We start from the raw sequence: 22999 nt of genomic DNA, 5'->3' as shown, positions 1-22999 counted from the left end.
CCTCGTTGAGTGGGGAAAAAAAATCCAAACTATGGTTACATAAACCTGGCACCATAGAGGACAACATGGTAATGAAATCTGATTTCTAAGCCAGAAGCAGCTTTAACTGTCTCCGATTAAAAACCTAAGTTTGAAACTGTATGTTGCTCTTCTATAATTATAGTCCACAAATCTGCTCCCCAAATATGCCACAAGGAATAAAAATTGTATGTTTTGTTAAAGATGACTGTCCACATGATGTCTGACACATACAAAGCACTCTGTCATATATCAGTGTATCGGATTCTCACCATCACTGGGGGATTATCATTAACCTCATAATTGACAGATCAGATCATCCAGGACTTGCCTGATAAGCCGTGGAGCTTCCCAGCTCTCCGATTCCAAGTTCTGCTTTCCCCCTACTATTTAGTACTGATTCTCATATAAAAGAAGATAAATCCCTATAAATATTTTACTGTCTCTATAAACAACAGTTTGTTAAAAATTAAAGCTTTTATAATGGTTTGGGGCGGGGAAGGCGATGGCACCCGACTCCAGTACTCTTGCCTGGAAAATCCCATGGATGGAGGAGCCCGGTGGGCTGCAGTCCATGGGGTCGCAAAGAGTCAGACACAACTGAGTGACTTCACTTTCACTTTTCACTTTCCTGCACCGGAGAAGGAAATGGCAACCCACTCCAGTGTTCTTGCCTGGAGCATCCCAGGGACGGGGGAGCCTGGTGGGCTGCCGTCTATGGGGTTGCACAGAATCGGACACAACTGAAGCGACTTAGCAGCAGCAATGGTTTGGGGGATAACAGCAGTGTTAATAACATTTTCCACCCATGTAATTTCAGCAATGTAATGAGTAGAACAAGCAGTGATTATGTATAAAAAGAATCAATAGGTAATAGAAAAAGGATCATAGGCCAACTCCTGGCTCCATCGCTAAGTGCAGAAAGTGAAGTCGCTCAGCCGAGTCGGACTCTTTGCGACCCCATGGACTGTAGCCTGCCAGGGTCCTCCGTCCACAGGATTTTCCAGGCAGGGGTACCAGCGTGGGTTGCCACTGCCTTCTCCAGGGGATCTTTAAGACCCAGGGATCAAACCCGCGTCTCCCGTACAACCAGCAGATGCTTTCCCATCTGAGCCACCGGGGAAGCCCTAGTGCCTAGCCCTAAGTGCTGGGACCCAGCCAAGTCACTTAATTCTTTTTCAGCTACAGTTGCTTCACCCAAAACATGTGAACAGCATTGCAGAGCTATGTGGGACTGAGAGAGAAAGCCTGGGAAAGTTCCTTACACACATATACATGAGGTAAAACGTACAACCAACGTACCACCTCACAGCTCACGGCAAACACACGGGGATTCCTGGCGAGGGCTGGGAACTTGACCAATGTCTTCACAAAGCCCCCTAGGTTTTCTTTTTGGTTATGAACATGATGCTGAAACAAACATTGCCAAGTAAGTTACCGTGTATTTTGGCAAGAGGAATTAAGCTCATAAAAATTTCACCACCTGAAAATCAGTGAATTAATAATAGACCAAATGTTCATCGATCCTCTAGGTCTGTGCAGCAGACAGCGACTCTGGTTCTGACACAAATAGAATTCTGGGCAGCAAGCCCTACCTTGGCGACCTGACACCCGGGGGATCCAAGAACACCTTTGCAACAGCTGTACTGCCTTCCTAAGGCACCAAGGACTGCAAACCACACAAAAAAGAAAGATCAAATGAGCAAGCTTGACAAGGCAGAGTGGCTAACTCCCAGAGCATCTTACCCTCAAAGAGCATTAAGACTTTACCATGCAAGTGATCTAAGGTCTAAAACTCTGTATAGTTATTTTGTATAGTTACTTTTCTAGCTTTTATGTAACAAACAGGAAAAACTGACTCCAGGAAGCAGAATTCTCGGGGGTTGCATTTTTTTGTTGTTTTTTTTGGCTGCACTGGGTCTTAGGTGTGGCACGTGGGATCTTCAATGCATCACGTGGGATCTTTTCCACAGGGCGCATGGATATCTAGTTGTGACACACGGGCTCAGTAGTTGTGGTGCCTGGGCTTAGGTCTCTGAGCAGGATCAAACCCCAGTCCGCTGCATTGTAAGGCAGATTCTTTACCACTGGGCCAACAGGGAAGTTGCCAGGGGTTGGATTCTGAAGGTGAGTTATAACTGCGCATGTCCTGAATGCCTTCCTCCCCTTCTTCCCTTCGCTCGCCTATCATTTGTCCTGATCTTCAGCTCCTTGCCTAGTGTCCCTTCTTTACCCTGCTTAACTCAACCTCAGCCATCCTCTCTAAATTCTACTCTCTTTCTCTCTTTGCTGGAACCCTGTGGTGGCTCCAACCACCAGCCTCTCCCTTTCTGTATCTGAGTTGTTGATCTGACCCAAGAAACATCACCCAGTTACACGGCCTGAGACCATAACACAGATGCTGTCCCCAACCCTGGCAGGACCTCCAAAATCCCAACATTCTCTTCTTCCACTCCTTTGGCCAGACACTTGGCACATTCTCCCAGCAACAATGCCAAGCCTTCATCTCTCTCTTTTCTCTCTCTCCAATCTTCCATATCACCTGTACCCTCATCCACCCAAGCCCTTCTTCCCTCTGGCCCAAGGAAATGTTCCCCCAACTGTTCCCTACAACCCCCTCTGCCTACAGTGATTTCTGTACCAGTTTTTCTATAAAATGCGGTTAGTTTAAATGTGCTTCTTCAAGCACATTCTCATTACATTACTTTCCTCAAATGCTTCATTTGTACATTACTAATCAAGTGCAATTTTGACATCTCACAGCTTTATCTTATCTTCTCCCGAGATGAGAAAGAGAGCCAAGAACCAGTGTTAACAGAGCACGGCTTGTAAGCCAGGACGTGGGCACATCAGCTCACTAAACTGCCACGCAAAGCTCTTTCTATGAATGTGGAAACAAAGGCTCGGAGAGCTTCAGAAGCCTGCCCAAGGTCTCAGAGAAAGTAAGTGATAAAACAGACCCAAATCTCAGGTCCACCAGCTCCGAAGGCCCCTCCTGTTCATGACGTCGTGTGCTCTAGTGATCCCATCCTGTTCATGACGTCGTTGCCCTAGTGATCCCATCCTGTTCATGACGTCGTGTGCTCTAGGGATCCCCTCCTGTTCATGACGTCGTGTGCTCTAGTGATCCCATCCTGTTCATGACGTCGTATGCTCTAGCGATCCCATCCTGTTCATGACGTCGTGTGCTCTAGTGATCCCATCCTGTTCATGACGTCGTGTGCTCTAGGGATCCCACCCAGTCGCAGTCTGCTACTCTTATTCTCTGCAGTGTCTTCCTCTTTTTCCTCCCTTTTGGAATCTACAGTCCCCCCTACCCTCTAAAGCTAATCCCAAACACTCAGGTCAAATTTAAGTTTACTTAATCTTTACTTTGGTATTTAATCTTTATTTTGTTGTTGGTCAGTTGCTAAGTCATGTCCGACTCTTGCAAACCCACTGTAGCCTGCCAGGCTCCTCTGTCCATGGGATTTCGCAGACAAGAATACTAGAATGGGTTGCCATTTCTTTCTCCAGGGGATCTGCCCAACCCAGGGATCAAACCCTCGTCTCCTACATTGGCAGGTGGATTCTTTACCACTAAGCCAGCTGGGAATCTTCACTACATTATTTGTTCTTATATTTCTTCTGTAATACAATCATATCCACTGTTCCTCTCTACTTCCTCTGCCCTACTTTTATTCATACCACTTATTATGATAATAGCATTTCTACTCGTGTCTATATCTACATAAATGATTCATCTGTTCACCATCTATATACACCTACAGCCTGTATTAGGTACCAAGCTAAGTGACAGCCTGATGATGGGGAGAAAAAAAGAGGGATGGACCCTCCAAAACCTTGCAGTCTTTCAGGCACAGCAGATAAATTACTAAATCATTACAAAATGCAGTCATGTGCTACCAAAGCCACTGACAGCATGTTGTGATAGAAGAGGGACAACCTATTTATTTTTAACTTTTATTAGAGTACAGTTGCTTTACAGTGTTGGGCTAGCACATCTGCTGTACAGCAAACTGAATCAGTTATATGTATACATATATTCCCTCTTTTTAGATTTCCTTCCCATTTAGGAAGGAGGAACTATTTTAGATCATGGGGTTGGGAAAGAACCTTGAGGAGATCATATTTAAGCAGAGACCTAAGGAATGAGATTTGTGGTGCTGGAGAAGATTTTTGAGAGTCCCTTGGACAGCAAGGAGATCAAACCAGTCAATCCTAAAGGAAGTCAACCCTGAATATTCATTGGAAGGTCTGGTGCTGAAGCTGAAGCTCCAATATTTTGGCCACCTGATGCAAAGAGCTGACCCACTGGGAAAAAACAAAACAAAATTGATGCTGGGAAAGACTGAGGGCAGGAGGAGAAGGGGCAACAGAGGATGAGATGGTTGGAGGGCATCACCGACTCACTGGACATGAGTGTTAACAAGCTCCAGGAGATAGTAAAGGACAGGAAAGCCTGGTGTGCAGCCGTCCATGGGGTCACAAGATTCGGACATGACTTAGCGACTGATCAACAACAAACGATGAGAGGAAACCAGCTGTGCGAAAGGGACAGGAGACAGCAGGTTAGAAGGTACCTTTTGAGGTGGCCAGTGTGGCATGAAGATAACCATGGAAAGGGTACAAGATCTGGCATCGGGGTAGAGGTCAAATCTGGCAGGGTTGACAAAGTTACTGAAGAACGTTCATGAAAGCAGAGGAGTGAGGTAAACAGAACTGTGATGTAAAAATTATTCTCGGGGTTGCTGGGTGAGAAATAGACTGGGGAGGGGCAGTGAATACCGGAAAAGGCATAGCAGATGGAGTGAGCCTAGAAGGATGCTGCAGCAGTTTAGGATGGAAGTGAGGGTGGTGTGGTTCTGGCAGGGGCAGTTGGGGGGGGGGGGGCGGCGGGCAGTGGGGCAGAAGAGATGCTTCTGAGGTAAAGTAAGTGGGATGTGGCCACTCTGAGATGACAGGGCTCACCAGGGGATTCCCTGGCGGCCCAGTGGTTAGGACTCAGCTGTGGCCCCAGGGTTTAATCCCCAGTCAGAGAACTAAGATCCCACAAGCCACGTGGCACAAAGAAAAACCCTTGCATTCTAAACAGATGGATGGATAAATAAATAAAAATGTTAAAAGAAAGAGTGTGCCAGAGGGAGATGATGATGACCGTGCCCAGGTTTTTTGGTTCGAGTAGGAAAAATCACCATCTGAGGGGGCTGTTGGGAGTTTACTGTGCTGCAGGGGAAAATGGGGGCCAGGCTGGGGAATCAAGTGTGTGTTCCTTCTCTCTCAGGGCGGGGTGGGGCAAGGAATTGAAGCTATTAGCAACAAAATTACTCTAATGCTGGCCTGTGAGAAGTGGGTAAAGTCAACAGGTAACTGCCTGATATGTATGGTAAGCTCAGGTGTGACTCTTTGTGACCCTATGGACTATAGCCTACCAGGCTCCTCTGTCCATGGGACTCTCCAAGCAAGAATGCTGGAGTGGGTTGCCATTTCCCCTCCTCCAGGGGATCTTCCCAACCCACGGATGGAACCCAAGTCTCTTATGCCTCCTTCATTGGCAGGAGGATTCTTTACTGCTAGCGCCACCTGGCAAGCCCCAGCAGCTTGAATTGAGGTCCTAAAAGGGCAGAAGAGTAGTCACAGACATGCCTCTTGAGCCAGCGAGCTCCAGCTAAGTTAAGTGATGCCCAGAAGTGGGTGTGTACAATGGAAACTTCATAATCAACAGTTTCTCTCTACCAGGTTGTATTTAAAAATACATATTGAAATGAATATCCCACCTTTCTACTGATTTGGCACCGGCTCGGCTTGTCAAATAAATGAAACAGAACCAGATACTCACCTTTATGACTCAACACTCGGCCAAAGTGGTAGTGACATTCCTCTGTCCTGCTGTGTCTGCCTGTAGAAGTCACACCGTAGATCTTCCCACATCGACAGCAGGTCTTCCTAGAAGCTAGAACAGGAGAATTGTTCCTGAAGAGATGGCAGGAAAAACGAGGACCTGAGTGCAGGGCCTTGCCTCTGCATTCCTGATCCTGGCATGAGCACAGACTCAGCGTGATCACGAAGTACCAGGGAAAGAACAGGACTGTGTGAAGGAGTGCTTACAGCTGAGCCATCTCCTGCGTCAGGAATGACATGGCTCAGAACAGGCCTTCTCCTGACTCCACAGTCAACCCTCCACCAGGCAGTTGTGGTTGCAGCACCACAACCTGACTGTCACCAGCTTGAATTGTCATCTACTCTAGTACATAGTTGGAGAAGGGAATGGCTTCCTACTCCAGTATTCCTGCCTGGGAATTCCATGGGGCTACAGTCCATGGGGTCGCACAGTCGGACATGACTGAGCGAATTTCACTTTCACTAGTACACAGTAACTCCTGAATTAGGACCCGTGCCTTCCTTTTAGACACAGAGATCTGTTTGTTTAAGTCACTGAGAGTATATCTGGGCTTTTTCACTAGACCCATTTGTCTTAATTTTCTTGCTCATGTTCGTGTGACGTGTGGGACCTTAGATCCCCAAGCAGGGCTCAAACCCGAACACCCAGCACTGGACCGCCACGGAAGTCCCTGGACCCATTTATGAATACTTGTTTTTCATTAATGACCCTCAAGCTGGCTCTGATGGCGATGATGATGGTGACAACTCTTATGTGAGTGCCTTTTATGAGATTATGAAGCAAGCACTGTGCCAAGCAGCTCAGCTGCACAGTTTTAATGGACTCTCATGAACCCGATGGGGGTAGCAACCGTCATCTCATTATTCAGAGGCTGGGAGGGTCACTTGTGACTGATTCAACATCCTGGCCCAGATCTGCCTGACGTCCTCCTTCAGAGTCCAGGTTCTTAACCGTTAAGTGTACTGCCTTCCAATGAGAGGATTTAAAGAGAAGGTAAAACAAATGGTGAAAATAATCCCAAGACACAAGTTCCAAAGACATAAAAGATGAAGATAAATATCTTCTAACCAATGAAAAATATTTATATAAGTGCATTTCAAACTCTGATGGACCTAAGATTTGACAGTTGTGTTAATATTAAATACTCCCTTGCTCTCTCTTTTTTGCAAGGGGAGGAAATAGGTATAAATACATTAAGTATGGAGAAAATATTTGGAGAAAATATAAAATAATAAGAGTAATTGTAAGTCTTTTTATAAGAATTCCTAGTGAAAGGGTACGAAGTATACAGAATACAGCACTGCCTACATATGTACAGGGATACATATGAAGCAGAAGCGTCAGTCAGACTCCTTGGGTTCAAATCCTGGTTCTCCCACTTACTTCCTGAGTGAACTCTGAAATAATTTGACCTCCCTAACCCTTAGTTTCCTCACTGGTATAAAGGGAGGTAGTAATAGCACTTACCTGAAAATGGTTACTAAGAAGACTTAGTAAAATTGATTAGGTACATAAAGCACTTAGAGACTCAGAACAAAATGAAACAGAAAAGGGAAATCAAACAAAAGGCAGTTATGTTTCTACCTGCAGTTTAATGATGCTGGCCACAATTCTTGTGTTCATCGGAAAATATCAGAACACTGGGACTCTTATGGCTCCAGTCTCAGTACACAGAAAGGGTAATTTTCAGATCCATATACTTACGATCATTTACACGAGTTTTTGTCATGCCTGGGTTTAAAAGAATACTCCCTGGTTTTTCAGGGTTGGGCTGGGGGTAGTTATTTTCTCGTAACTGTTCTTCAGTTAGAAGGTAGTCTTTAAGATGTCTGTAGAGCATAATTCCTGTGAGTCCTAAGAGAAAAAGAAAAGCCATTCAATACAATTTAAATAGCATTTTTTTTCCTTTTTTTAAGAGATGGTAAGGTTAGAGTCTGTCAACCCTTTTGGATATGAAATAGCAGAATTCTGATTAACTTAAGTAAGATGATAGCCTCAAAGAGTCCACGTCTTTGTATCCTTTAACAACAACAACAAATCAATATTGTTCCCTGGACCACGTGATGTCCTAAGCTTTGGGAAGCAGATGGTAAAGTAAGAATTACATCAGTAATAGCTGGTGCATATTAAATACACCAAAACCCATTCTAAGGACACTGATTTAAACTTTACACTAGAGACTTCCTTGGTTGGTCCTGTGCTTAAGACTCTGCACTCTCGGTACAGTGGGTGTGGATTCAATCCCTGGTAGGCGAGACTAGGATCCTGCACGCCTGCCACGAGGCACAGCCAAAAAATGAAAAAAATAAAAAAATATGGAATCTAAATAAATAAAAATAAACTTTATAGTAACCCAGAACGGCATGTGAACTGACTTCATTTCTACAGATGAGTTAAATGAGGTTCAGAAAAGTCATGATATGTGACCGAGTCACACAGCACAGTTGGCACACCTAGGTTTTCTGGCTTGAAATTTTAACAATTCTTAATATTTACTCAGATAAGAATAGTACAAAAGCTTATAAGCAGGAGATAGTGGGGAAAATGATGACTCTCACAAGGGCAAAAGAGTTCAAGTTCAAAAAGAATCTCTTTCCAACATCAGTAACCCAGTCCCAGATGCCCTCACTCTAATGAACTTTCAAGGTTCCTCTATTTCTAAAAACTCTAGCAGAATTTACTAGACACTCCTTAGCAAACTCTTTTAAAAGTTGCTTTAAATCCTTTTGTTATGAAAAGGACTGGGAGATTCTAAAAGCATCAACATTGTTTCAATCCTTACATAGGAGACATTTTTTTTTAAGAGAAGCACAGCCATCTGTTTTAATAAAAACACAACCAAATTCAAATATTTTCTCTACCTTCTTTCTTATTCTAAATTCAGATTTTGAAACTGTATTCAGACCTACTGATCGGAATCTGCATTTTTAAGAAGATTTCCAGGTATTCCAATGCAGGTACAATTTGAAAATTTAAGCAGCACTACTTACTAACTAGACATACATTAACTACAAAAAAAAAAAAAGTTGAGAATTCAACCCAAATATTATTTAAAAGTCCACTTTTTCATCCCCAATTTATACTAATTTTTAAAAAGGATATACATGTACAAAGTATGCAGTTGATCCTTCATAATAATTTAAAAGCTGTAGTAAACCAAATTTACTTTCCCTTTAAAGTCACAATTACAAAGGCGTATCATTATCACAGTAAGCTTACCATTTTTCGTTTCATTCTTTTTCAATCCAGTTGTCTTATTATCGTTATTGCTTCCAGACATATCTAAAACACACAGGATCTTTTCTCCTGAGATGATGAATTACTTTTGTCTACTTCATAAAAACATACAGAACATAAAAATGTCTCTAGTGTAGTAAGATATTTCTTTTCATTTTAAAACATCCAACCAGCCTGTGAGAACAAACATCTTCAGAATCAATTCCAAACTGGGAAAAAGTTAAATCTACTCAACTACTAAAAAGGTCAGGGTATCACATTTGCTAAAATGAATACATTTTGACTCCTGGATAGAGTATGTTTAAATTTGAGCCATTTGAGTAACCAAATGTGTTGGCTGATCTGTATTATAGATTCCATATAAGGGAATGGGTTTTACATCATCATTTACCACAACTGTAACAGCTTGCAAACCATCTCTATTTTCATTGGGAATATTTATACTATGTATTTAGACCTGCATGTTTTATTTCTGTGTGCTATATTTAACATGAGAAAAAGGGAGAAAAGCTAGAATGCCATGAAAATATTAATCTAAGATCTTGTATTTTAATACATGTATTTATGTCTACTTAAATTACGGTACATTAAAAAAATGCCATAAGGAAATGGTCACTGATGAACAGTTTTTATATTCTTGAGAATGGAATAGCTTTTCAAAGCATGACACAAAACCCAGAAGCCAGAAAGAAGAGATTGACTACATTGTGAAAATAACTTCTATATTATAAAAAAAAAAAAAAAAAAACTTTATAAATAAGGCTGACACACAAGTGCCAAACTGAAGACAGTATCTGCAGCATAGTAAAAGAGCACATGGAAAAGGCTGTCCCGAATGCACAGAACAATTTAAAAATTGGACGTGGGGGCAGAAGGATGCAAAGAGCAAATTTATAAAAAGAGAAATAAAGGTCTTCAACTTCATAGTAATTAAAAATACTAAGATAACTGGTTTTTTTTGTTTTTTTTTTTTACTATATCTTCACACTTTTTGAAACAGGATAAATGAGAAAGTTTGGCAAGATGTAAGGAAAACCATATACTTCATTATTGGTAGGGAAATTAAATGGGCAAACCCTTTCTGGGGTGGTTAACAATATTTACCAATTTTAAACATGCAGACAGACCTTTTCTGCTAGCACAAGCTCAGGTTTAAATAAGGTCACATATATTTATCACAGAGTTTATACTCAAAAAATATGAGCAATCTAACTATCCAAAAGTGTTTGGTTGATCCATATTACAGATTCCATATAATGGAATATTTACAATATAGGTTCTATACAATGTAGAGTTTCATACAGTCCATAGAAAGTATGATATAGATCTAAGTATGAACATGGATTCCAGATTAGCTGACTAAAGACTTTTATGATACCTAAGTAAGAAAAGTGAGACATACTATACATAAAATGATTGTATTCATTAATATTATACACATCTCTGTAGTCATGTAAAGAAGGGTAGGTATGAGAGATCTGGAAGACAGCTGTCTTTGTTTTGTTTTGTTTTAAAAAAGATGCTTTTCTGTATTATTTGAACTCATTGCCATGTATTCTCAATGGGTATCATACTGTTTCCAAAGGAGTAAAATTGGCTCTTGAGGAATGAGAAAAATCTTAGATATCACAATGGTATGTGGCTCTCCAAAACTCCTTAACTGACAAAACATTATCACTCAGTACTTAATTTTACTGGGGGAGGTAGAAAAAAATAGGTTTATTAGGCAGACAATAATGATTTTTTAAAGGTTCAGAACTACTCTTCCACATGGAGGTGAGTTATTTTTATATTCAGAAATCAAATATAAATATATCAGTGATAATCTCATCAGTGAGGTTATATTTACACTGCTAATTTCAAATCTAACTGGTTATTTTCAACAACAAAAAGTGCCACCTGCACATTTTACTCCAGAGAATATTTAAAACATACACTTCATTGAATATCTAAAAACAACCCTGCTAATGAAGAAAACACGTTCAGTGTTAGGTGTTAATCACAAGTGTTTATCTTACTATTTAATTGAAAAGAAATTACCTTGGTCTCTCAGCTTCTTAAGAGTATTTATTGCTATGTTCACATACATATTTTGACTGCTACAGTGTTCATAAATGACTTTTTCTTCTGTTTTAGCCTAAATCACAAAGTGAATAACAAAATGAAAATATTAAATCCAAACTCTATGAAGAATAAATGTCATCTGCAACACATGAATAAATATGACAAAATACTTGTCTTACTCAAGGGATGGAGGGAAATGGTGCCACAAATAAAAACAATTTATTTTACATTTTTGTGTTTATATTTTTTGAGAAGAAACAACACTAAATTTAATCCCATGAAGCTAATTCAAGAGCCAGGCACTTATCTTCATAAATTAAAGACTACTGTATTTTTGTAGAGTGTGCATGGTGCAAAGCTTCCTCAATGTCATGAACTCATCTGATTCTCAATGAACAGAGAATCTACTGTAACAGAAACACATACTGTTATAGTGTTCTCATTTAAAAGGCAAGGAAACTAATGCTCAAAGTGACTAAATAACTTGCATAAGATCACACAGCAAAGGAAAGACATGGTCCTCTTTTCATTATCTTTCTTCTATTAGTTACTTTCATAAACCCCTTAATTACTATTTTTATACCATAACTCAATATGACAGGTCAGTAAGAAGGGATGAAGTAAAAGAACCAAGTTCGTGTTAGTTGCTCAGTCATGTCCGACTCTTTGCGACTCCATGGACTGCAGCCCACCAGGCTCTTCTGTCCATGAGATTTTGCAGGCAAGGATACTTGAGTGGGTTGCCATTTCCTTCTCCAGGGGATATTCCCAACCCAGGGATCGAACCCAGGTCTCCTGCACTGCAGGCAGATCCTGTACCGACTGAGCTACAAGGGAAGCCCAATAAATTGTATATTATATTAATAATTTATTGTGTACCTAGTATGTACAGGTTTGGTGTAAATTTGTTAAATGTTTTCTCCTTTAATCTTCATTGTGATTCTACAAGGATCATCAATTTATATGAGGAAATGGAGGCTCAAGAAAAGTCAGTGTCTTGCCTACTACTGCAGAGCTGCAAATTGAATCTACGTGTGCCCAGGGGCCTTAGAAAGGAGTCTCCTCACTACAATAAATCATCACAAAGAGACCACTATGGGGGTTTGGAGAGAGTACCCAAAGACAGGACAGAGATGCTGAAAAAGACAAAGCTGGAAGAAAAGGGGTAACGTTTCTCTTAGAGAGGCTCTTCTTTGGTTTCTCTTTGCCATTATTCTTTAACGTACACAGAATCCTAGAGGTGACAGACGTTTGCAATGGCAAGACAAGAACCTTCACAAACTGTCCCACAAAAACAATAAAAATACTGGTGAAATAACTAATCCAACCATTTCAAAACTCTGAAAATTAGATAAAGCCAAATGAAAAAAAAACAAAACAAACAAACAAAAATTGTCTAAGAGAAACTTTGAACCTCAGTAAGACAGTGTGGACTCCACCATTTTATCTTCAGGCTGTTCCCACTCCCTTTTCTCCCCAGCTTAGTGGCATCACAGCTGCAAAAAAAAAAAAAAAAGGAGCCTGGTAGCCAACAGAAAGGACGGACCTCTTTCAGAGCTACATTAAAAGCATCATCCCTAGAGCACAGTCAATATTTTGTATGAACAACCAGCTCTCTGGAAAAATCTCTATTCTCAGGGGGCAGTCAGTATTTGATTTGACACAGAACTCAACTTATTAGAGGAAAAATTAAAAACCTATCCCTCCCGAGTTCAATGTTCAAACTACACACAATTGCAGTCACTTTACATGCTGCTGCTGCTGCTAAGTCGCTTCAGTCGTGTCTGACTCTGTGCGACCCCATAGACGACCTCCCACCAGGCTCCCCCGTCCCTGGGATTCTCTAGGCAAGAACACTGGAGTGGGTTGCCATTTCCTTCTCCAATGCATGAAAGTTAAAAGTGAAAGTGAAGTCACTCAGTTGTGTCCGACTCTTAGCGACCCCATGGACTTGCAGCCTACCAGGCTCCTCAGTCCATGGGATTTTCCAGGCAAGAGTACTGGAGTGGGGTGCCATTGCCTTCTCCGATTTTATATGCTAACAAGGTAATAACGCTCAAAATCCTTCAAGCTAGGCATCAACAGTACACGAAACAAGAACCCCCAGATTCAGAAAAGGCAGAGGAACTAGAGATCAAACTGCCAACGTCTGTTGGGTCATAGAAAAACCAAGGGAATTCCAGAAAGGCATCTACTTCGCTTCACTGACTATGCTAAAGCGTTTGACTGTCTGGATCACAACAGACTGGAAAATTCTGAAAGAGATGAGAATATCAGACCACCTTACCTGCCTCCTGAAAAACCTGTATGCAGGTCAAGAAGCAATAGTTAGAACTGGACATGGAACAACAGACTGGTTCAAAATTGGCAAAGGAGTATATATATTGTCACCCTGGTTATTTAACTTACGTGCAGAGTACATCGTGCAAAATGCTGGACTGGGTGAAGTTCAAACTAGAATCAAGATTGCTGGGAGAAATATCAATAACGTCAGATAGGCAGATGACACCACCCTCATGGCAGAAAGTGAAGAGGCACTAAAGAGTCTCTTGATGAAAGTGAAAGAAGAGAGTGAAAAAGCTAGCTTAAAACTCAGCATCCAAAAAATTAAGATCATGGCATCCAGTTCCATCACTTCATGGCAAATAGACAGGGAAACAATGAAAACAGTGAAAGACTTTATTTTCTTGGGCTCCAAAATCACTGTGGATGGTGACTGCAGTCATGAAATTGAAAGACGCTTGCTCCCTGGAAGAAAAGCTATGGCCAATCCAGACAGCCTTTTAAAAGGCAGAGACATCACTTTGTCGACAAAGGTCCGTATGGTCAAAACTATAGTTTTTCATGTACGAATGTGAGAGCTGGACCATAAAAAAGGCTGAGAGTCGAAGAATTGATACTTTCGAACTGTGGTGTTAGAGAAGACTCTTGAAAGTCCCTTGGACTGCGTGGAGATCAAACCAGTTAATCCTAAGGGAAATCAACCCTGAATATTCACTGGAATGACTCTTAACTGAAGCAGAAGCTCCAATTCTTTGGCTACCTGATGCAAAAATCCGACTCACTGGAAAAGACCCCGATGCTGGGAAAGACTGAAGGCAAGAAGAGAGTGGGGCGACAGAGTATGAAACGGTTGGATGGCATCATCAACTGAATGGATGTGAGTTTGAACAAACTCAGTGAGATAGTGAAGGACAAGGAAGCCTGGCATGCTGCAGTCCATAGGGTCACAAAGAATTGGACACAACTGAGTGAGTGAACAGCAACAATCCCCTGGAGTATTCTCAAAGCAGTAGCACCTGGGTGGTAACATGGCAGGTACCTAAGGCTAGGATTTCAGTTGGGTAAACAAGAACCTGACCAGAAATGTAAAAGGAAATCTTGGGGAAACTAGAGGACCACGAGAGACTTTGAAAACCTCTGACATATTTCTAGGGCATAAAAGGTGACCCAAGAAAGATTTGGAAAAGAGAAGTTCCCATGAACTCATTCACAGCTGGGCTTGAAACCCTGCACAAAATGGAAGTAAAAGCTAAGACTGTCTTATAAATAAGTTTGAAGGCATGCCTTCTCACAAAGATCCCCTAGGCATTTAAGAAACTTTGCTAAGTCACTGGCTGATAACTAAATTGTGTTGATACAGGGTGAATCCTAAAATTAAAAGTGAAGTGAAAGTCACTCAGTCGTGTCCGACTCTTTGTGACCCCATGGACAACACAGTCCACAGAATTCTCCAGGCCAGAATACTGGAGTGGGTAGCCTATCCTTCTCCAGCAGATCTTCCTGACCCAGGAATCGAACTGGGGTCTACTGTACTGTAGGCAGATTCTTTACCAACTGAGCTATCAGGGAAGCCCAGATTAAAAATAAAAGAATTTTAAAAATGCCACCAGAGAACTTAGTATCCATACACTGGAAACAATATAGAATCTACAAGATTATATCAGAAAAGACAGTAAACAAGTTAAGAAGCAACAAGAAAAAAATTAACAAAAACCTAGCAAAAAATAAATATCTATCTGATGTTAGATCTATTCCAATACATTATTTAACTGTATAGTTTTCTACAAAAAGTCATGATACATGTAAAGAAGCAGGAAAATATCACAAACAGGGGGGAAAAAAAGCAGCCAAGAGAAAATGTTCTTGAGAAAGCCCAAATTTTGGACTTAATAGACACAGACTTTCGGTCTTTTAAAGAAAAAAACAATAAAGGACAGAAATGGTAGAGGCCTAGTAGAAGCTGAAGAGAACAAGAAGAGATGGAAAGAATACACAGAACGGTACAAAAAAAATCTTAACGAACTGGATAACCATGATGGGATGGTCAGTCACCCAGAGCCAGACATTCTGGAGTGGGAAGTGAGGTGGGCCTTAGGAAGCTCCACTGTCCATAACGCAGGTGGATGCAAAGGAATTTCAGTAGAGCTATTCAAAACCCTAAAAGATGATGTTATCGAAGTGCTACACTCAATATGTCAGGAAATCTGGAAGACCCAGAAGTGGCCACAGGACTGAAACCCTGGCCACAGGAAAAGGTCAATCCTCATCCCAATTTCCAAGAAGGGCAGTACTAAAGAATGTTCAAAATCAGATCAGATCAGTCGCTCAGTCATGTCCAACTCTTTGCGATCCCATGAATCGCAGCACACCAGGCCTCCCTGTCCATCACCAACTCCCGGAGTTCACTCAGACTCACGTCCATCGAGTCAGTGATGCCGTTCAGCCATGTCATCCTCTGTTGTCCCCTTCTCCTCCTGCCCCCAATCCCTCCCAGCATCAGACTCTTTTCCAATGAGTCAACTCTTCGCATGAGGTGGCCAAAGTACTGGAGTTTCAGCTTTAGCATCAGTCCTTCCAAAGAAATCCCAGGGCTAATCTCCTTCAGAATGGACTGGTTAGATCTCCTTGCAGTCCAAGGGACTCTCAAGAGTCTTCTCCAACCAGTGGACAATTCCACTCATCTCCTCATGCTTAAAATCTTGCATGCTAAGCTTCAGCATTATGCAAACCAAGAACTTCCAGACATCCAAGCAGGGTTTAGAAAAGGCAGAGGAACCAGAGATCAAATTGTCAACACTCACTGGATCATATAGAACGCTAGGGAGTTTCAGAAAAACATCTACCTCTGTTTCACCGACTATGATAAAGCCTTTGACTGTGTGCATCATAACAAACTGTGGAAATCTCTTACAGAGATGGGAATATCAGACCATCTTACCTGTCTTCTGAGATACTTGTATGTAGGTCAAGAAGCAACAGTCAGAACCCTGTATGGAACAACTGACTGGTTCAAGATTAAGAAAGAAGTACGACAGGGCTGTCTGTTGTCACTCTATTTAACCTATATGCTGAGCACATCATGAGAAATTCCGGGCTGGATGAGTTACAAGCTGGAATCAAGATTGCTGGGAGAAACATCAACAACCTCAGATATGCAGATGATATCACCCTAATGGCAGAAAGTGAAGAGGAACTGAAGAGCCTCTTGATGAGGGTGAAGGAGGAGAGTGAAAGAGCTGGCTGAAAACTGAATATTAAAAAAAAACTAAGATCATGGCATTAAGCCCCATCAGTTCATGGCAAATAGAAGGGGAAAATGTGGCAGTAGTGACAGATTTTCTCTTCTTGGGCTTCCAAATCACTGTGAATGGTGACTGTGGCCATGAAATCAGAAGATGATTGCTTCTTGGCAGGAAAGCTATGACAAACCTATAGACAGTATGTTGAAAAGCAGAGACATTACTCTGCTGACAAAGGTCTGTATGACAAGGGCTATGGTCTTCCCAGTGGTCACATATGGTTATGAGAGCTGGACTGTAAAGAAGGCAGAGCACCAAAGAATTGATGCCTTCAAACTGCAGCGCTGGAGAAGACTCCTATGAGTCCCTTGGACAGTGAGGCGATCAAACCAGTCAATCTTAAAGGAAATCAACCCTGAACATTCATTGGAAGGACTGATGCTGAAGCTGAAACTCCAGTATTTTGGTCACCTGATGCTAACAGGCAATTCATTGGAAAAGTCTCTGATGGTGGGAAAGATTGAGGGCAGAAGGAGAAGATGGCATCAGAGGATGAGATGGCTGGATGGCATCACCAATGCAATGGACATGAATTTGGGCCAATTCTGGGATATGGTCAGGGACAGGGAAGCCTGGCGTGCTATGGTCCATGGGGTCACAAAGAACTGGACACAACTGAGAAACTGAGCAACAAAAGACACATACTTTAAATCAGCTATTGTAAATATGTTTAAAAACTAATGGAACAATGTCTAGAGAATTAAAAGAAAGTGTGAAAATGATGTTTCATCAAATAGACAGTACCAATAAAGAGAAATAGAAAAATAATCAAAGTTCTGGTGTTAAAAGGTGCAAAAACTACACAAACAAGTCACTGTAGGGGTTCAACTACAGATGTAAGCTAGCAGAATAAACAGTGACCCTAAAGACAAATCACTAGATTATTCAGTTTGTGGATAAGAAAAAAGAACAAAGAAAAATTAACAGCACGTCAGATGTCTGTGGGACACCATCAAAGAGACCTATATACACATAATGTGAGTTGCACAGAAAAAGAAAGGAGCAGAAAATACTAAAGAAATAATTGTCTTAAACTTCCTGAATATTATGTAAAATATTAATCCATACATCCATGATGCTCAACAAACTGCAAGTAGAATTTACAGAGAGTTACACCTAGACATGCCAGTCAAACTGACCAAAGTCAAAGACAAAAAGAAAATCCTGAAAGTATTAACAGAAAAGTGGCATCATGTTTAAAGAATCCTTGTGAAATGACACCTCTTAAGTGTTGAAAGAAAAAAATTATTAACCAAGAATTCTATATCCAGCTAAACTCTGCTTTACAATGAAGAGGATATTAAGACATTCACAGATAATCCCAGGTGTCACTAGTGGTAAAGAAGCCATCTGCCAATGCAGGACATGTAAGAGACATGGGCTCGATCCCTGGGTCGAGAAGATCCCCTGAAGGGGGACAAGGCAATCCACTTGAGTATTCTTTCCTGGAGAATCCCATGGACAGAGGAGCCTGGTGGGCTACAGCCCATAGGGTCGCAAAGAACTGCACAAAACCGAAGTGAATTAGCACGCATAGATAAACTGATGGAATCTGTCACTAGCAGATCTATCTTGCAAGAAATGCTAAAGGGATTCTTTAAGTCTGAAAAGGACAGTAAAAGGTAATTTGAATCCACATGAATAAATGAAGACCACTGGTAAATGTAATTCCACAGGAAAATATACAAAAGAATAAATGTTTTTGTAATATCTAAGAGATGATAAAATAAAGCAAGAATTATAAAATTGAATTATAGGTTTATAATATATGATGCAATATATGACAGTAGTGGTAAAAAGGAATGACAGAAAGGGAGATTTACAAGAGCAATTTTCTGAATACTACTGAAATTAATTAGTTTTAATTTGAACTAGATTGTCAGAAATTAAAATGGTAACTGTAATCCTTACTATAAACAGTAAGAATTCAAAAGATATAATCAAAGAAATGACCTGGGCAATTAACAGTAAACTAGAAAATATTTAACACAAAAGAAAGCAACAATTGTAGAGGAAATAAAAAGAAAAATCACACAGTAAAATCCTATTTTATTAGTTATTAGTCACTGAATTAAATGTAAATAGATTAAACACTCCATTTACATTTGGAAGAATGGGGAAAAATATGAGTGAACTATATGCTGTTTACAAGACACACACTAAACTCAAAGACCAAAGAGGCTGAAAGCAAAAGGAAGCTAATTGAGATACTCTGTAAGCATTAATTCAAAGATATTTGGAGCAGCTACACCAACATCAGGCAATATAATCTTTAAAACAGAAGTTGTTACTAGAGACAAAGAAATACATTTTATAATGGTAAGAGGATCAATCCATTGGGAAGACAAAATGATTATAAACATACATGCATCTTATATCAAAACACCAAAATGCACAAAGCAAAACTGACAGAATCGAGTAAACAATAACTCAACAATCAACTGGAAACTTCAATACCACACTTTCAATAATCGATACAAGTTAGAAAACCAAGAAAAAGTGCAATACTTCAACTATGAAGTGATTATACCTCATAGTCATCTATGGAATACTCCACAGGCAAGAAAATACATATACTTCTAAAAAAGTGCATATACTTTTCAAGTACACATATTATATTTTTTAGGGCAGATCATAAAACATTTTCGTAGAGCAGTTAAGTCATAAAACAATCCTCAGTAAATTTAAAAGGACTAATGCCATACAAAGAATGTTCTCCGACCACAACGGTACTATATTACAGACAGCAGAATATTTAAGAAATTCATAAATAAGTGGAAATTAAATTACACATTCCTAAATAACAAACAGATGAAAGAAGAAATAAAAAGGAAAAAATTCTGAGATGAATGAAAATGGAAACACAACATACAACTTATAGGATGCACCTAAAATAATGCTTAGAGTAAAAATAATATTGTAAATGGTTATATTTAAAGATTTCAAATCAGCTACTTTGCCTTCCACCTTAAGAAACTAGAATTTTAATGGGAAACTAAACCCAAAGAAAGCAAAAGGAATCAAATAATAAACACTAGAGTGGAAGTAAAATAAAGAATTAAAGGAGTGGGAGGTAGGAGGGAAGTTCAAGAGACAGGGGACATATATGTACCTATTGATTCAAGTTGATGTATGGCAGAAGCCAACACAATATTATAAGCAACCATCATTCAATTAAAAATAAACTTTAAAAAATAATTAAAAATAGAGACAATCAACAAAACTAAAAGTTGAATTCTTTGAAAAGATCAACCAAATTGATACAACTTTAGCTAGACTGACCAAAAATGAGAAGACTCAAATTATTAAAATCAATAATGAAAGAAGACATCACTATAGCACTTGCAGAAATAAAGAGAGTCATAAAGGAATACTATAAACAACTCTATGGCAATATATTAGAAAATTTAAATGAAACTGAGAAAGGGCATGTACAAAAACCTAACAGCTACTATTGTACTTAATGAAGAAAAACGGAAAGCTTTCCCCCCTTACATGAGGAACTTTAAAAAAGATTAAAACACATGGGAATCAACTCAACAAAGGCACTTCAAGACTTGTACTCTGAAAAAATACAAAAACTGTTGAATTAAAGAAGATCTAAATAAATGTAAAGGCATTTCATGTTCATGGTTCTAAGACTGAATATTGTTAATGGTTGTTGCTAAGTCACTTCAGTCGTGTCCGACTCTGTGTGACCCCATAGACGGCAGCCCACCAGGCTCTACTGTCCCTGGGATTCTCCAGGCGAGAACACTGGAGTGGGTTGCCATTTCCTTCTCCGATGCATGAAAGTGAAAAGTGAAAGGGAAGTCGCTCAGTCGTGTCCGACTCTTCGTGACCCCATGGACTGCAGCCTACCAGGCTCCTCTGTCCGTGAAATTTTCCAGGCAAGAGTACTGGAGTGGGGTGCCATCGCCTTCTCCACTGTTAATGGTAATACTCCACAAATTGATCTACTGATTGAAAACAACCTCTGTCAAAATCGTAACTCGATATTTTTGAGAAATATAAGCTGATCCTAAAAGTTACATGGATAGGCCAGGGACCAAAATGGTGTTGAAAAAGAACAACAAATTTAAAGACCTCACACTTTCAATTTCAATACTTACTACAAAGCTACAGTAATTAAAACTGTATAGTGCTAACATAACAACAGAAATAGAGATCAATGGAATGGAATCATAGAAAAAAATTTATGGTCAGTTCCACTACGTTTCAACAGAAGTGATAAGAAAATTAATTGAGGGAAAAACAATCTTTTGAAAAAGTGATGCTATGAAACCGGATATCCACACTCAAAAGAGTGAAGTTGGACCTCTACCTCACACATTATGCAAAAATCAATTCTAAACAATCATACACTTAAGTATAAAACTACAACTCTCAACCTCTTAGGAAAAAAAAATTACTTTGTGACTTAGTTATCTTATATAGGATACTAAGACCACAAGAAAAATAAATTCGAATACATCATGGTGAAAAACTTTGTGCTGCAATTGATAACATCAAGAAAGTGAGAAGAAAACCCACAGACAGAACTTTTGCTAATGTTTATCAAAGAGATCTGTATCCAGAATATGTAAAGCGGGCTTCCCTGGTGGCTCAGCTGGTAAAGAATCTACCTGCAATGCAGGAGACTTGGATTCGATCCCTGGGTTGGGAAGATCCCCTAGAGACAGGAACGGCTACCCACTCCAGTATTCTGACCTGGAGAATTCCATGGACTGTATAGTCAGTGGGGTCGCAAACAGTCGGACATGACTGAGCGACTTTCACTTCACTATCAGTTATAAAGGCCTTTTTCGTATTGATCTGAAATCTGCCTCTTCCTGCATTCACCCATGGTGTGTTTTTTAACGTTGCCTTCTTTTCTATTTGTCTTCTGGTTGTGCTGAGTCTTCACTGCTGCATGACTGTTCCTTAGCTGCAGTGGCAGGGGCTACTCTATCATTGTGGTGGCTTCTCTTGTTGCAGGGCTCAGGCTCTATAGCACAGGCTCAGTAGTTGTGGCACAGGCTTAGTTGCTCTGAGGCATGCGGGATCTTTCTGGATTAGGGGCTGAACTCATGTCTCCTGCATTTGCAGGGGTATTCTTTACCACTGGGCCACCAGGGAAGCCCCCTTACAGTGTCTAGAGGGAGGGGGCATGTGTATACCTATAGCTGATTCATGTTGATGTATGGCAGAAACCATCACAATATTGTAAAGTAACTATCCTCCGATTAAAAATAAAATTTAATTAAAATAAATAAATAAAAATAACCTCCAGAGTCATCTGAATTTGCCCCAGAGAAGGGCAGCACAAAGCCCAAGTCTAGTGCTCAGACGTGTGTTTAACAGTGTTTTAAATAGAGATTTTAAAATAGAAAGTATTGAAAGATTAGAAATCTGTAAATTCTGAACTTGAATTTCCAAACTGCAATAATCAGATGGAGCTGAGAAGTGTCTGCTTGCCTTTAGATGGGACTCACTCTATCTAGAACGGGCTTCCCCAGTGGCTCAGTTGTGAAGAATCCGCCTGCCAAGAGACGTGGGTTCAGTCCCTTGGTCTGGAAGATGCCCTCAAGAAGGAAAAAACAACCCACTCCAGTATTCTTGCCTGGGAAGTCCTATGGACAGAGGAACCTGGTGGGCTATAGTCCACGGGTAATGAGAGAGTCAGATGCGACTGAGTGACTAAATAACAGCAACGACTCTATCTAGTAAGATAGAGTCCTCACTTCTCCACACTGGATTTTTTTTAAAGTGCATGGGATAGTAACTACAGCTATTGCCACTGATTTGAAAGGTTTCAATTTGGTTAAAAAAAAAAAAACAACTGAGTAGCAACTACAGAGAATTCCAGAAAAACATCTACTTCTGCTTTATTGATTACACCAAAGCCTTTGTGTGGATCACAACAAACTGTGGAAAATTCTTCAAGAGATGGGAATATCAGACCACCTTACCTTCCTCCTGAGAAATCTGTATGTAGGACAAGAAGCAACAGTTAAAAATGGACATGGAATAACAGATTGGCTCCAAATCAGGAAAGGAGTACGTCAAGGCTGTATATTGTTACCCTGCTGATTTAACTTATATGCAGAGTGCATCATGTGAAATGCCAGGCTGGATGAAGCACAAGCTGAAATCAAGATTGCTGGGAGAAATATCAACAATCTCAGATATGCAGATGACACCACCCTTATGGCAG

The 22999-nt window shown here is 40.4% G+C and overlaps 1 protein-coding gene across 7 annotated transcripts in view; it reads right to left on the bottom strand.

Annotated features, from left to right (window-relative positions):
• LOC109562826 (RNA exonuclease 1 homolog) overlaps positions 1–22999 on the bottom strand; it is a 43366-nt gene that overhangs the window by 8656 nt on the left and 11711 nt on the right. For 2 of the 7 annotated variants that reach the window (XM_070794193.1, XM_070794191.1), the window contains exons 5-11: positions 12636–12717; positions 11198–11294; positions 9140–9249; positions 7625–7774; positions 5858–5971; positions 1614–1687; positions 1321–1428 (exon numbers count right to left, since the gene is read on the bottom strand). In XM_070794193.1, coding sequence (XP_070650294.1) covers positions 1321–1428; positions 1614–1687; positions 5858–5971; positions 7625–7774; positions 9140–9200 — 507 coding nt within the window. In that variant the 5' untranslated portion in view covers positions 9201–9249; positions 11198–11294; positions 12636–12717. Of the gene's footprint in view, positions 1–1320; positions 1429–1613; positions 1688–5857; positions 5972–7624; positions 7775–9139; positions 9332–11197; positions 11295–12635; positions 12718–22999 lie in introns of those variants that run through there. The other 5 variants (XM_070794192.1, XM_070794194.1, XR_011567924.1 and 2 more) reach the window with 5 other exon arrangements.

The sequence above is a fragment of the Bos indicus genome, chromosome 8, assembly GCF_029378745.1.
Source record: "Bos indicus isolate NIAB-ARS_2022 breed Sahiwal x Tharparkar chromosome 8, NIAB-ARS_B.indTharparkar_mat_pri_1.0, whole genome shotgun sequence".
NCBI lineage: Eukaryota > Metazoa > Chordata > Mammalia > Artiodactyla > Bovidae > Bos > Bos indicus.
The sequence above is the reverse complement of the archived record's forward strand: the minus strand, read 5'-3'. Positions and strand labels throughout refer to the sequence as shown.